The sequence below is a fragment of the Phyllostomus hastatus genome, unplaced genomic scaffold (genome assembly GCF_019186645.2).
Source record: "Phyllostomus hastatus isolate PE091 unplaced genomic scaffold, TTU_PhHast_1.1 phas_contig_196, whole genome shotgun sequence".
NCBI classification, from domain to species: domain Eukaryota; kingdom Metazoa; phylum Chordata; class Mammalia; order Chiroptera; family Phyllostomidae; genus Phyllostomus; species Phyllostomus hastatus.
The window spans coordinates 28,304,117-28,319,490 of NW_025333709.1; the positions used below are offsets into that span (position 1 = coordinate 28,304,117).

Sequence of the window (15,374 nt, forward strand, 5' to 3'; positions counted from 1 at the left end):
GGATGTGCAAGAGGCAGCTACACATTGATGTTTCTTCCCCTCTCTTTCTCCCTCCCTTCTCCTCTGTCTAAAAATAAAATAAATAAAATCTTTTAAAAAAAGAGTTTGAGTAATTGGTGTAATAATTATTCCAATTCACTAAGAACTCAGCCTTAAATATGTTGATATTAACAGTGAAAGTTTAATGTGGTAATTAAATGACAATTGCTCCATTTATTTTAAGAATAACTTCTATAGTTGATTCTTTTCCTGGTAGAACACTACAATAAAATAAAATAGAATAAATAAAATTAAAATTTATTCAAGAAGTATTTGAGTGCCTACCGTGCACCCATCACTATTCTAGACGCTGGGGAACCAAACGACAATCCCTGGCTAAAATTCCTTACTTCAATAAGCCTATGTTGTAGAAAAGAGTCAAAAATAAGAGGGTGACATAACATTAATAAAGATATAAATTACTTTGTATTTATTTGGTAGGCTTCATTGAGGAGATAAGATCAATGGATATCCACAGAAAAGGCTCCAAGGAGTGTCCTAGTGAGTTCAAAGAACAGAAAGGAAGGCAGTGTGACTGCAAGGGCATCAGCAAGGAGAGTTGCGGGAGGTGAAGTCAGAGGAAGCACAGAGAGGCAGACCACACTGGGCACCGGTGGCCACTGCAGGGAGTCTCAGCTTTGTTGGGAATGAAGTGCAAACCATTGCAGGGATTTGAACACTTGGTTTGGCACGATCTTACTACAGGTTTAAAGGGGATCTATTGTTAACTATTAAATGTCTTAAAATTTTATCACTCAATATACTGTATAACTTTTGTTATATGTATGAATCCCAATTTACCCCACTTCTCTCAGAATAAAATAGAATCATTCCCACTTTTCCAAAGAAAATACCAAATCTCAGGATCTCTGAGCAACTTGTCTAGGATAAAACAAAACATAATAAGTGGCAGGACCAGGTGAAATAAACTATTTTTCTAACTTGTTGTCCAAAACTGATTGATCTTTCTTATGTACTTATTTATACTAAAGTCACAAAGGAAAGAAAATAATAATTGACATCAATTATCCAAATTATTCATCAACAGTGATGTTTGCTTGGATATATTTAAATTGAATCAAACCAATTTTACCTTATTACTTTCTCGGACATAAGGAAACAAGTAATTTCCCTGAACTTTCTATTTGAAATGACATGGATATCCAGGCAAAGAACTTTAATTACAGAGGTAATCATAATAATAATTTAAATTTACAACAGTACATTTAGTCTTTTAGTTATTGTTATTTAGTAACTCTCTACTATATCTAGTCACTGTGCTAATTTGCATATATCATTGTATTTGATTCATCAACACTTTAAGAATATTACTGTTAGTGATCCTATGTTATACAGGACAAATGTGGACCCAGAGGGGCTAGTATTCAAAGGTTGTAGGATTCGTCAGTAACAGAACCAGGATTTTATCTAAATTCTCCACTCTAAAGTTAGGTCTCTTCACTAAGCAACACTACAATCCTGCAGCATGATGCTCAACATATCATTTCAACATGGACAGCCAGATATGAGTAGCTCCATTTTATAGATGATTAACTGGTCATAGAAAAGTTAATCAAGCCATCAACATTTATTTTATGTCCACAATATGCAAATCAATATTTAGTTGCTAAGAGTACACACAATTTATGATATAATATCTTGCTTCAATGAGCTTGCGATCTAGTTAAAGTAACAAGAAACACATAAAAAGATAATAAAAAAATCCAAGATAGCACATAATAAGTACCAAATGTGATATAGAGCCAACTACTACTAAAGAAATGTAATGGAGAGAAAATTGAATCTGGGCACTTCAGTTCAGTTAAGAAAAATCTTTGCTAAAGTGGACCGTGTTGAGGTGATCTTTATAGGAAAGGTAAGATTTAGATTAGAAGGATAAAGAAGAATTCCAATGAGAGCTGATAATGTGATCAAAGGCCGAGGGAGAAGTGACTGGATTGTCAAGGGAAAATGAATAGATGCATCTGAAGTGCAGAGTGGCTGAGAGGGCAAACAACAAGTGAAGGCAGAGAAGTAGATTGCAGAAAACCTTGCCTGGCAACTTGGAAATCTAGGGGAGGAGAGATGGAAATAGGTCTTTGTTGAACTGCCAGTGGGTGGCACACACTTTGTGTGCATTTTTGTTTATATAATCCTCTTGTCAGCCCTATGAGGGAGAAAGGGAGCTATATCATGGCTATTTTAAATAAAAGAAACAGAGATTATCTGGCCAAGGTACACTTTTGTGTATGGGTAGGACAGAAACTCTAATCTAGATCTACTAGCCTCCGAGGCTCATATTCCTTCCACTGCTCCTCACTGCATTCCACTGAAGGCAATAGGGAGCCACTGAAGGTATCTGATCAAGAGAAGAGAGTGACACATGAAAGAATTATAAGAAGAAAAGAAGACTACTAATAGTAGCATATGAATAATGTCAGATACATTTTGGGGAACAAATACATTAGGCAAGAATATCCATTTAAGCTATTGCATTAACACAAATAATATGGTGACAAGGATTTATATTTGAATCCTAGCAATGGAAATAAAAATGAATGTAAGAGATATTACAAAAGAAATATAAAGAGATAAATGGCAAAACCCACATCCTGCAGCAGATAGTTTCTGCTACCCACCAAACAAACACAGTGTAATTATTTTTCCTAAAGCCTCAGAGACAAAATCCAAGGTCTGGCTCAAATATTTTTCATTTTGTACAGTACATAATTTAAAAATAATAATAATACAGTCTACGGCTTAGGAAAACATCTGCCTTTGTACAATGTACCTCTCGAACCACCATGCTGCATTGAGAAAGCTTTATGCCAGGCATATTTTTGTTAGATGAGTTTGGCAATAGGTCACTCTCAGACATGCTAGTGTGGACTGTAATACCTTATATTCATGCACACTAGACATATTAATTACTAAGGAAATATTCTGTTCCTTTCAATTTTCCCTTATAGAAAACTAAGTGTAGATGAATCAATTGAATTCTTTTTAAGAGAAAAATGTATCATCTTTCTGAACATTATTCTTTCCCAGTGCTTCCCTCTTAAAATGCAAGGTGCTATTCAGGAAACAAGTAAAAAACTAATAGCAATTAAATGGTATATTATTTATTTAAAAACAAGTTGTGTTTCTTCTGACTTTTTCTGATTCTTAGATAATCCAAACCATACAATTGCTAAATATATATAAAATTAACAACTACCTACATTTGTCAAAGAAAGTATTTACAAAAACATCCAGGCATGTAATCAATTGCTTTTCAAGCAATTTAATATTGTTAGGTTGCCAACTTGGTAATAATCAGACTATAAAAATCTTTGATTCACATCACATTTAACTAAATTGTATCAATGTTGAATTAATTGTTAAACTGAACATCTTAATAAGTATAACATGCACGTGATCAGTGCATGCATTCAGACATATATCACATGTTAGAAGTAATGAGTTACCATGTTTTGACTCTGAATCCTTTAATGAATTATAAATTTACCCTACTTTCACCTGATCTCCTAAGGTTATCATCCAGCTATACTGAAGGATAATTAAAATTTAACATATTAACCAAGCCTAATTTTCTTCACTTTAATAAATAAAAATAGATTGTTTTTCTGATTCAAAAACAAATGTTTAAATTTGAAGTCAAACTGTGCCACAGCCCAGTAAATTTAGGCCTGTGGCTAATGTATCTCTAAAATGCCTTTGAAAGTCTCAAGAATGCCAACCTGTGCTACATTTTAGAAATGTCACATGCTGTATAATAAAATGCATCACAGAATCCTAAAAAGAGTATGTGTTGAAATACAACCCAGATACTCTTTCATTTATGTAACTCATTTTTGCAAATGTGTACTGATGTTAAAACAGGCATTTGTAAAATGTGATGAAGAAAACCAAAGATGTTACAAAAGCATTTCTGCCCAGTAATGTTACTCCTTTACATATTCTAAGTTTACAAACGAACTAATTTAAAAACTATTCATGCAGAAAGTCTAGGCTTTTGTGAAGGTATTTTAAATATATTTAGTGTGTACAAAAAGAATCACAGAAAATGTTTATTTCATGTACTTTACCTTCTATTATCTATGGTTTTTAATATACAGCAATGCAGTTCTATATCAAATATATTAAAATATAAATATTAACCTTAACTTCTAAAGGCATTATTTTGTGAGAGTTCAAAAAGAAATAAAACTATTTTTACCTCCCAGTCCTGGTCTAAGCCGATTATCGTAACCATCCAGAAGTCTGTCTAGAATTCTTGTAAAGATGGTAATGTTATTTTTAGCCTCATCTTCTTGGATGCCAGCCAGCACCAACCTAAACAGATAATTTTACAAGCTGATATATATATACACATGTGTGTGTTTCAAAAGTGCCAACATGCACTTATTTCTTAATTTGAATTTTAAGTCCCCCTAAACTATCAATGCAACCCATTTTTTTCTTTCCTTCATTTCTATAAATACTAATATGTTTATGGGGAACATAAGTATGCCATGGAAAATGGATACTAAATACCAGATTATTAGAAAGTTTAATGTCAAAATCATTTCAGATAGCTACCATTTAGCATTGTGTGTGGACTATCCCTTTTTTTTTCTAAAGCCCATTCCATACAATATGCTATGATTGTAGATGATCACATGCAGACACTAATTGGAATGTTATTCTGCATTTAGAAACCTACAATAATCAAAGGGTCTCCTGAAATAAATCTTCAGTGATTCGAATATAAATTGGGGGGAAAATTGCATCCTTGGAGGCACTAAATTCCTCTGTTTTCCTCACAAATGTTTTTCTCTTTATGTCTTTTTCTCTTTTAAGCCAAGATGATTTCCTTACTTTGGGTATACCTCCACCCAATGGCCAAGTGCAATATAGACATCAGGGGAACTCCACTGGCTGTGTGCCAGGCGGGCGTCAGTGTAGCCAGGAAGTGGAGGTGGGCTCTGAAAGGATCCGCAGCACATATACAGCTGCAGACAGCCTTGGAGGAAACCCCTCCTCACTGACCCAGAGGACAGCCACAAGGGTCACTTAAAATTCACACGCCCCAGCTACTTTTGTAAGAAATCTGCAGACAGAACAAGTCATCTCAAAATATCACCAGAAAGAGGGTTAGAAACAGTGATTTTCTCCATTATTTCTCCATCAAAAGCTGGAGACCTAATTTTGTGATATCCAGCAAATTGGTGCAAAAGAAACTGGATGTATAAAACAGAATGTCCCTTTTCACTGCCACTTTTTCCCCAGAATGATTCAGAGATTTAAATTACTAGCCAGAAGAGAGAGAGAGAGAAGGGGGGCGGGGGAGAAGGAGAGAGAGAGAGAGAGACAGACAGAGAGAGAGAACATTTTATATAATAGAATAAAATACTGGCATGAGCATTACTGGCCAAGTATAGAATAGAAAATTAATATAGGGAGATATAGTTAAGCACGGAGGATTTTCACTGATTATAAATTGACCATGGTTTGTTCACTCCTTTAAAATAAGATTCTGTGTAATCTGCATTCTGATCAAGTTGTATTGTGTAAAATATCACTGACACAGCCCATTTGCATTTAAATGATTATACAGCTAGTAGCTAAAAATAGTCACAATACATTCTAAATGGGTAACCAACTTAAAATACTGTCTTGAAAGCAGAGAAAATATTAAAACACCTATATGAAGATAAGCATTTAAAAATTATGCAAGCAAATTAGTTCATACCCTCCAGTTTCTATGTAACCTTAAGGTAATTTTAAAATCAATCACTAAAATAGTCATAAAGTTCCACATAGAGATTTTTAGTCAAAAGTGTTTTTTAATCACATATCACAGTTTCTTTCTAATGTCAGTACTAAGATGTTAAACAAGATTTTTCTCCACTTAAAATGAGACTTTCTAAAGGGATTTCTTCTCAGTTCTAGAAAATATGTTCATATTTGACAATATGTTCACAATTTGACAATTGTTTGGGCAGGGAAATGAAAAATTAAAAGGGAAATAAGCATATAATAAAGACTTGTTTCTCTAAAAAAAGAAAGGAATAGTTTCATGAATAGTCTTATGAGTCTTGTATTTTTAGTCCCTGGTATTTTAAAAACATATTCTGAAGGCAATAAATAAAAGATGTCCATTGGTGATAAAATCATAAAAAGGCTACAACTATGATAAAGTTGTTGCAAGGAATAAGAATTATTTCATGTCTGTAGAACATACGCAAAAAAAATAGTTACAGGCTTAAAATCAGTACTCTTTATGATGGTAACCATTTTAAGAATAAAAGATCTCTAAATCAGTAATATAAAAAGTTGATTAATAAATCAAGCTTTTATTTTATTGTTTGTAACTGTGAAGTTGTATACTACCTCCACCTAGAGGTTTAAGGCTCACATATCATTTAGGCTTCTATTATGACTAAAAGAGCCAAGATGGGTTTTAAAAGGGGGGGGGGCAAAAAAAATAAGTTAGCACACAAATTATTTTAGTTCAAGCTTTTTCATTTGGCTTAAAGGAAGACTGTTGATTATTGAATTTTGGTGTTATCATAAGTGCATATAAATTAATCACTTCAATTCCTTGCAAGAACATGCCATTCGAAGGACATTGTTTCCTCTGGTGATCTTTTAAGAAAATTATTTCTGTTCACTGTTGCATTTATAGCTAAAAGCAAGAAGCAGTGAACTTTTTACCATCTCTGACACTTCATAGTTCAGTTTCTTGGTACAATCTTTTTTCATTAGAAATAGCTCTTCAAAAATACTCTGGCTTATCAAAAGCCACCCCTGCCCTGATGCCATTCGAGAAACACACCTTTAACCTGAATTAAAAGAGTCCATAAATGTCTCACCTGGCTGGGTCCCACATCAAGAAAACAAGAAGCAGTAACTGCATGTTGTAGATGTTCAGTTTCGTCTTCATCGCTGCTCATTGTAAAGCCATAGAAGAAAACCAAAATACACTAAAAATTAAATTCAGTCCCACTATCCAAATAGCCCAAAAGACTGGAAATTGAAGTTAACGCTATGGAGGTTATTCCCGGGAGGAAGTTAGGACATGATGATTGGGTAAGTTTTTTTTTCTTTCCTTTTTTTTTTTTTGACAGCCAGATGATCAAATAATCACATTTTACTCTGCCAGTAACTTCCCCCAGCCCCATCGTCAGCAAACACTGTTTTGTGCTCACACACAGACATGCAATAATAACACACGGGACCCTGAACTGACATATGAGCTAGAGAAGAGAATGGGTTGGTGGAGAGAGTGAAAAGGGGGAGGAGAGATGGGCACTTCATGCCACCATCCCCTCGACCAAGACCACCTCCGCGACATTGGCGAGAAAAGCAAGGGGGACAGCTGCCCACTTTTTTATTATTATTATTCTTTTCATTACAGTGAACTGCAGTCCTCGCCTCTTCACTTCTTCACTCTCTGTAAAATAAAATATAAGCATCCCCGTTCCTGTCTGTCTACAATTGCCTAACATCACATCTTGCAGGCAGAGGGGTTCGGTTCAACTGCTGCGAAACGCGGCGTTTGACAGCTGTTCGCGGAGCGGAGGACCACAACCCCGGCAGGAGCGCCAGGCTCCGGATCAGCCCTGGCCGGCAGGCTCGCCAAGCACAGCGTGCAAAGTTGAAGACTGAAAAAGAGCCAGGCTAACGTGCTGCCGGGAGGGTGTCTCGGAGCTTATTGTACTTGTAAATATGCTTCTGACGATGGGCACCGAAATTATTTTTTAGATGGGCTGGGGAGGTGGGGACGACCTGAACCTCCTGGGTTTCCAGGAAGCAAGGAGAGTGGAGGAGATTTAGCATGCACGGGGGGCAGAGGCAAATGGAAAGGGTCCCTGTTGGGACTAACGTGTGCGACCTTACCTGAAACAACAAGCAGAACTGGGTGTTTTCCTCCCTTTGCCCTGATCTTGAGCAGATAGGAAACTTGAGAGAGAAGAGAGCGCCAGAGATACTGACTGCAGCAGCCGAGCGCGGAGAGAGCGGGGAGCGAAGGGCTGGTGGCAGTCGGGGAGGAGCGCGAGGAGCGGTGGCGGCAGCGCCAGGAGTAGAAGGAGGCGAAGGCGTCCGTAGTGGCGGTGACGGGCGGAGGAGGAGGAAGAGGAGGAGGAGGGGGAAGCGTTGGCAGGAGCGGGCGGGCTGGCGGGCGGGGCCGGGTGGGGTGGGGTGGGGGACGCGAGCGGAGGCGCGGTGCGCGCGGGCTGTGGCGGGCACGAGCCCCAAGCCTGGAGAAGGAGGAGGAGCCAGGCCCGGGAGGAGGGCTACCGAGGTTTCAGGACGTGCAGGGACCCCCACCGGCTCCCGGAGCCCAAGCAGCCGCCCCCAGGGCACCTGCAGCCTCACAGCCCCGGCAGGCGGCAGGCGGCGGGAGCTCCGGTGCGCCCGGAGCGCTGCACACTGCGCGGGAGGAGCCGAGCCCTCGCACCTCCGGGGCTGCTCCCCGAGGCGGCCCGCCGGGGCTCCCGGGAGGCCCAGAGGTTCCTAGAGGACTGCCGGTGGGTGTCTGTGCGTCCCTGGGTCCCCGGGTCCGCGCCCTGCCGCCTGCCCTTAACATCCCCTGGCTCTGGAGCTACGTGGCTGCGGAGCAGAGGTAAAGAGGTACCGCTCCCGCTGGAGGGCGAGGGGACTAATCACGCCTTTACTTTGTCATCAGCACACCCACACAGGACCAAGTTCAACCGATATTCGTGGAGTCAGACAGCGGGAAGTTTCTTTGATTGCCTGAGCCATCTGCATATATCACTCATTCCTTCACACTCCTGGCCAGCAGGACCGATTTCTCTTCAAAGCTCTGGGGGTTGGAGACTCCCCTGGAGCCGGTCAGTAAAGTCCATTTGCAAATTATACGACTTAGGAAACCTCCTACACACTCTCAGTAATTCTCCTCCCCGATCTCTTTCACAGGCATCCTTTCCTCCCTAGTTGGTGATCAAACTCATCAACAACTCTAAAAAGTTCACATTTTCCCAAAGCAAAACTGGACCTGCTGTGTTTCTACTACCCCTGCGATTTTCGGTTTTCCCCCTGGGTTGGAAAAGGGGCACAGTGAGGTTTCCCCCCCATCAGGGCTATTTTTTTTTCCTGTAAAAGGGTGACCTGTTGTAATTCCAGCCTCCATCGTACATTTTCAACATTGTGTATTTGATCTGACTCTTCTATTTTACGTGGGGCGGTAAAATCCAAATGTGCAACTTGAACAACAGACATTGTCCTTTTCATAGGGCACGTAAGACAGTGTTATCCTACTAAGGCAACGCAGAGCAGTGTTTATTTCTATGAGAAGTCCCTGTAAACGCTGGGCACTTTCACCGTTTCAGAGCATGCTGACATGTTTCTGTTATATTACGTGCAGAGTCCATCTGTGCTAAACAGTTCAATTGTATTAGCTATGAACCAAAAATTCAGGTGTTTTTCCTAGATGGTGCAGTTTTCATAACAACAGCACTAATCTACATAAATGTTGGCTTTGCTTTGAAGATTATGTGAGGAAAGTAAAACCTACGTCATAAATATTTCAAGCCGTGCTTTTTAACCTATTAATCACCAACTTCTAAATAAGCATTTAATATGCTACAACCTAAACAAACATTTGCTGTCCTGTAGGGCCAGCTCTGTGAAGCATGGAACACCACCCAGCTTTCTCCCCTGTCATTAATATGCCCTTCCTGACTTGCCCATTGCAGAGTCTAATTGAAATTCACAAAGACAAAAAGCATGCCATTTAAAACCTTTCAACTAGAGGACCTAAACCTCTTCTACTTGGTGAGAACACTTCACTTGTTACTATACTTCCCTGTTTTCCAGGGAAGTCAATCTTCATCAAGATTCCTTATCATTTCGCCATTTACATGACTACTAATTGCTAATATTTTGATAATGGAAATTAAACAGCGTATGGTTGCTTCTCAACTTTAATTGCTTGCTCTGACAAAATTTCTCCTTCATGAATGTCACAATTTTTGTAAACATCTTCACAGATTAGTCTCATAATGCCAATTTATAGATTTTAGTTTAATTGCTTTACCTCAAAATTTATATCTACCGGAATGATTTGTTCTAAAAGAATTAGCTTTCTTCAGTTGGCTCCCTTATTAGATTTGTAATCTCATTTCCTTATGACCCACTTATATGTAACTTCGCAAAGCTCAAGCTGTTTTAAATGATTTTCACCGTTTGCTTTTTTAAAACCTGTATGTTCAAGCAGTCTGTAGATTTGGATATGCACTTATTTGAGAGAGATTCACAAAACAATATATTACAACACCACAATTTTCTATTTTCCCCTATAAAATGCTTTATTATTTTGTTGATGCTGGACAGCTGTGACATAAAGGAAATGGAAATCAGAAAAGCTGATTGCAGGCAGTGGGTGTCTACTTATTGCTCTATCTATACTGATCATTTACTGTGTCACTAGTCTAGCCAGTTTTCTTCTAGAAGTGTCCAGTTTCCGCAGACAAATCCAGCCTCATTTTCTTGTCTCTTCTCTGTGATGATGGAATGCCATGATCTCTGCCTGTGCTTTGGAATCCAGACTGGATTGGTCATGACTAAGCTCTTCCCACCCACTTTTTCGGGAACGTGTCCCAAGGCCGCCAGTCCTGCAGAAGAATTGACAACTAGTTGGTTGCAGGTAAACCCATTCCTGCCCAGGCTAGGGCAGCACAAAACCTTCTGTTTTAACTTGTTTGAATTATTCTCCCACAGAATAGATTGGGGGAATTCTCTCTTACATATTTCCCATCCCCAACACCCAAGCGGCTAAGGAGATTTCCACGTAAGAATCAAAAAATAAAAAGAAAGATGATGAATTGAGGGGGTTGATATTATCTGATTTCTCTTTCTTGATGTTTCACAATATTGTATAGTTTTTAAATTCATTACAAAACTATTGATGTTTTTTTAATAGATATTTTGGAGAGCTTCTCCTTTTCTGGCCCAGCTCTTTAGGGACTTGGCTTTACCGTTTCTTGGATCTACCACTCTGTGTAACCTAGAGGACTCCATGAATCTTTAGGTTCTATAAGATAATATGTTTGTGTGTGTATATATGTATATATGTACATTATATGTACATACAAACATATAGATGTTTTTAGAAGGTAGATATCTGAATGAATAAAAAGTCTTGAGGATTTAAATGAGAATAATATTTATATCACACATTTTTACCAAATACATTATTTAATCTCACTATCACATGATTTGATCATAGTAATCTTTACATACTTTGAAGTACCAGAACTACTTTAACAAGAATGGCATCTTACTGTATTTATACATTTTGAAATATCAACATGAAGTTCCCGTAATAAACTTATATACACTTTAACTACACATTTTCCTATGTGAGTCACTTATTCAAGTGGTAATATAAACTGATGAAAAATTAAGAGCTAAAGCATAGATTACCCTCTTTTCATAGAATTAAATACCATCTTGTACTTTTATCCAGAATGCCTTCCCAATTTTAAAATATGTTTGGAGTGCAAGTCTGTTCTCATGTATTCACAATTACCATTCAGAAAAACTGGAGCAAATGCTCATTTGGCAATTCTCAAGTCTGAAGCATGGCTTGGTCAAGCTTCGTTTTTCCTGTGAGTTTAATTCAGACGGATAGTGTTAATATGTCCACTAGGATCTAAGATTCTGAACAAAGAAACAGCTGGAAAGTGGGAATAATTAGCCTTACAAACAAATAATTCTGAAACTACTCTGTTACATTAATGTATCTAGGCCACATTTCATTAGAGCTAAATATGTCATGTATACCAGCTCAGATACACTATGCACATTACATTCTTCAGAGTAACTCTCTGTTCATAATATAAAATAATTTTACGAATTCTTATTCAATTTGCAAATCAAACATATACTGGATTCAGGATATCCTGGTGGTTTCTCAGATGTTAAAATCTAACTACTACATCCAACACATTTGCTGAGTGAAACTTTTGCATAAGGAAACTTTTGCCTTCCTTTTGTGAAATTATAGATAGCATTTATTTATAGGTTATTGGATTGCTTCCTAAAACAATTTCAGTAAGACAAGGCACAATCCACAAGCTCTCTCATTGGAAAACACCCCACAAATTTCCGTGAAAGATAAGCAGCTACATCACTGGCATCTCTTTTGCTTGTGAGGCAGGTACCTTAAATCTTAATCATAGTAATTAAAATAAAAAATAAACCTGTAATGTCTTTTTTGTATAACTATATACATCCCATTCTAAATACCTTTTGTATATTAATTTATTTCAACTTCATAAGTAAGAGTTAGATGATTAGTTTCATTTCACTGACAAGAAACTTGAGGCACAAGAAACTTAATCAGACTCAAGGTCTTCCGATGGAGCTGACCAGAGTAGAGCCCAAACAGCGTGACTCCGGAGTCTGCATGCTTAGCTACTGTACTACATCACGGCAGCCAAAATTCTAGCTTTGTAGGCACAGTCTCACCATGGAAGGTTTTTTGGCAAAATACTTAACTGTTAATGTGTTGATGTTTTCAGGATAGTATGAATCTGTTAATAACAGCAGTATATTCATTCAACAAGTCTTATTGAGTGCTTCTTACAATACTCTGTTAGGTGCCATTCTGGATATAATAATGATTGAGGCATGTTCCCTACTCTCAAAGAGCTTACAGCAAACTGGAAAGGCAGAAAATAACTTATGGTGTTAATTGCAAACAAATTAAGGTCAAGGCCTATATGTATACTCTGAAAACTTGTTTTCAGAGAAATACTACCTTTACTAAGTACCTTCAGCTTACGAAAAATAATGCAATATGGGGAGCTTTTGCTTTAATTAATAAATTGAAAATCTAGTTATCACCATATAACAATAAGGGGATTATTATTAAGAACACAATTAAGTACTTTCTATGACACACACAAAAAAAAACAACTTAAGCTCCCAGGACCAGGAAAAGTTTATATTCAGATTGAAAAAATATCTATCTTATGTGGCTATATTCTGAACAACATTTCATCACACAAAATTATACAGAAGAATTCAATAACAGTAAAAACAACAAAATTAGAAGATAGAGGTAGTCCAGAATGTGATTTAGGGCCATTCATGTACTTTTCAGGTGGGATAAGATTGATCCCCAACTGAGGGATTATTCCTCCAGTTGCATTATTTTTGGCATCATAATTCTTTTATCTTGAGTGGAAGAGAGGGTATACACATTGTGAAGAAATAAATGAAAAATATCATCAGACTATGAGTATATATTTCATGGTCAGTAAGAGAGACATGGAAGAGAAAAATAGAAACTAATTATTTCTAAGAAAATGTGAATAATGCCATGGCAAATTAATTATGTATCTATATCAATTGACTTTAAATAATAACATGTAGATGATTTCTCCTTACTAGAGACCTCTTAGTATTTGTCAGAGACTTGTTCATAGATTCTGCTCATAGATATGCAATAAGTAATTGCAGATTTCTTGGTAGAGTTGAGTACTGAGAGCTTTGGTACCAGCGTCAAAAATGCCATGACCTTGTCCAGCCTCAGTTATAATATGCTGGTAACTCTCAAAGCTCTGTCCGACTCTAACAGCTCATTGTATCTCACCACTAGACACCTTCTTTCCACAAAGGCATCTTCTCTATCTTAGTACAGGTGTTCTAAGTACTTAGTACTTAGAAAAAGTGTTCTCTATCTTAGTGCACTGACCCCACCAAAGTCCTGAATTTGGGAGTCACTCTAGAGCCTTTTCTGGGAACATTGTGCCCCCATGCACTCACACCACACACATACACACACTCATAAACACACATTTGTTGTGCTGAGAAAATGACTCCTCCCTATCTACTATCTGATCCATTCTAGCCATTACTAATTCCACAGCCTTAGCTCTCTCTTCACCTGAACTACTGCAGTTCCAATAAACAAAAGAGTGTCTTGAAACGGATTTAATAGGGTAATTTAAAATCCTTTGTCAATAAAAGTATAAGTTGAAGACACTTTTGTATATCATACCTGAGCCTTGTTTATATCTCCAGCCCAAACTCTGCTTTCTTCAAGCCTGCCATGTCACGAACACACACATGCCCATAATCAGCATTAATTTCTTATCATCCTGTCCCCTGTGCTCTTTACAAGTGAAAATGTCTACATTTTTCTCAATAGCCAATGGCTTCATGCCCCATGCTTTTGATTCTCATTGCCCCCTTCAACTGGAATACTACTTTCATACTGCCTACCTGGTGAACAGTTCAAGCCTTAGTCCTATAAACCATTTCTTATCCTTCCAGAAAAAAGAATAATCTGTATCATCCTTTGTACTTCTGCTGAACTTATCACAGGAATTGAACGTGAAACCCAGAATATGCAAGGAACTTATTAACTTTTCTATCGCACTCTATTAGCCTGCGAGCTCTTTAAAGGCAATGAGCCTCATCTTAATCATCGTTTCTTTTCAAATGCCTAGCATGGAATCAGACACAGATAATCTTTCAGGAAATTATTGAGGAATAAATGACAGAAAGAATGGATTGATGCATGAATGAAAACCTAATGAATAAACGAGAGAATACATGAGCATCTGTGCCTTCGTATGTATATACTTTCTTCAGGGCAAATGAGATGCCACAGAGAGTAGTGGTTAAGCACTCAGACTCTGGAGCTAAAAACTAAAGTTCAGATCCTGGTTCTATTACTTACTTGCTGAGCGGCCTTTGATAAATTCCTTAGCCTTACTATGCTTTTGTTTTCTTGCCTGTAGAGTAAGGATAGTTGTAGAACCTACCTCATATGGTTTGTAAAGAGTTTGTGGGTTGATATATATGTATGTGTGTACACGGAACAGCACTTGGATCAGCGACAACACTACTCAGCATCTGTGGATATTATTAAAGGATTTGAAAGCTGTTAGTTCACTGCCTCAAGATTTAGTAAGTGGGGTGTAGTTACCCTCCTTCCTCTTGAATTTACTGAATTTTTGACTCATCTTTCTTATGTATTCCCATCCACTCTTCCCACTGACGTTCAAGCTCCCACCTTGGCAGAAGAATTGGCCAGAGCCCTCCACATGTGCTCTCATTCTCCCGTGCTGCCTTACTTTTTTGGCTCACGAATGCATTGCTTCCTTCTTTCTTTCTCTCTGTTTTTCTTGCTTTTTCCCCTGTCCTCCTTTTAATGTACGATGCCCTCCTTTTTATTCTAGTTTGGCCTGCATTTTCATCTTTTGTGCATTCTCTATTGTCCCTTTTCTCTCCCTTTCCCATTAATACTCATATATAACATGAAGTTGGCATTGATGTACACACTTGTTTTTTAGCATATGGGGGAAATTTTG

At 37.9% G+C, this 15,374-nt stretch overlaps 1 protein-coding gene across 3 annotated transcripts in view; it reads right to left on the reverse strand.

Annotated features, from left to right (window-relative positions):
• Positions 1-8,140, reverse strand: part of GABRA2 (gamma-aminobutyric acid type A receptor subunit alpha2) — a 109,140-nt gene extending 101,000 nt beyond the window's left edge. For 2 of the 3 annotated variants that reach the window (XM_045834267.1, XM_045834266.1), the window contains exons 1-3: positions 7,924-8,140; positions 6,897-6,969; positions 4,259-4,374 (exon numbers count right to left, since the gene is read on the reverse strand). In XM_045834267.1, coding sequence (XP_045690223.1) covers positions 4,259-4,374; positions 6,897-6,967 — 187 coding nt within the window. In that variant the 5' untranslated portion in view covers positions 6,968-6,969; positions 7,924-8,140. Of the gene's footprint in view, positions 1-4,258; positions 4,375-6,896; positions 6,970-7,923 lie in introns of those variants that run through there. The other variant, XM_045834268.1, reaches the window with a different exon arrangement.
• Between the last annotated feature and the right edge of the window lie 7,234 nt (positions 8,141-15,374).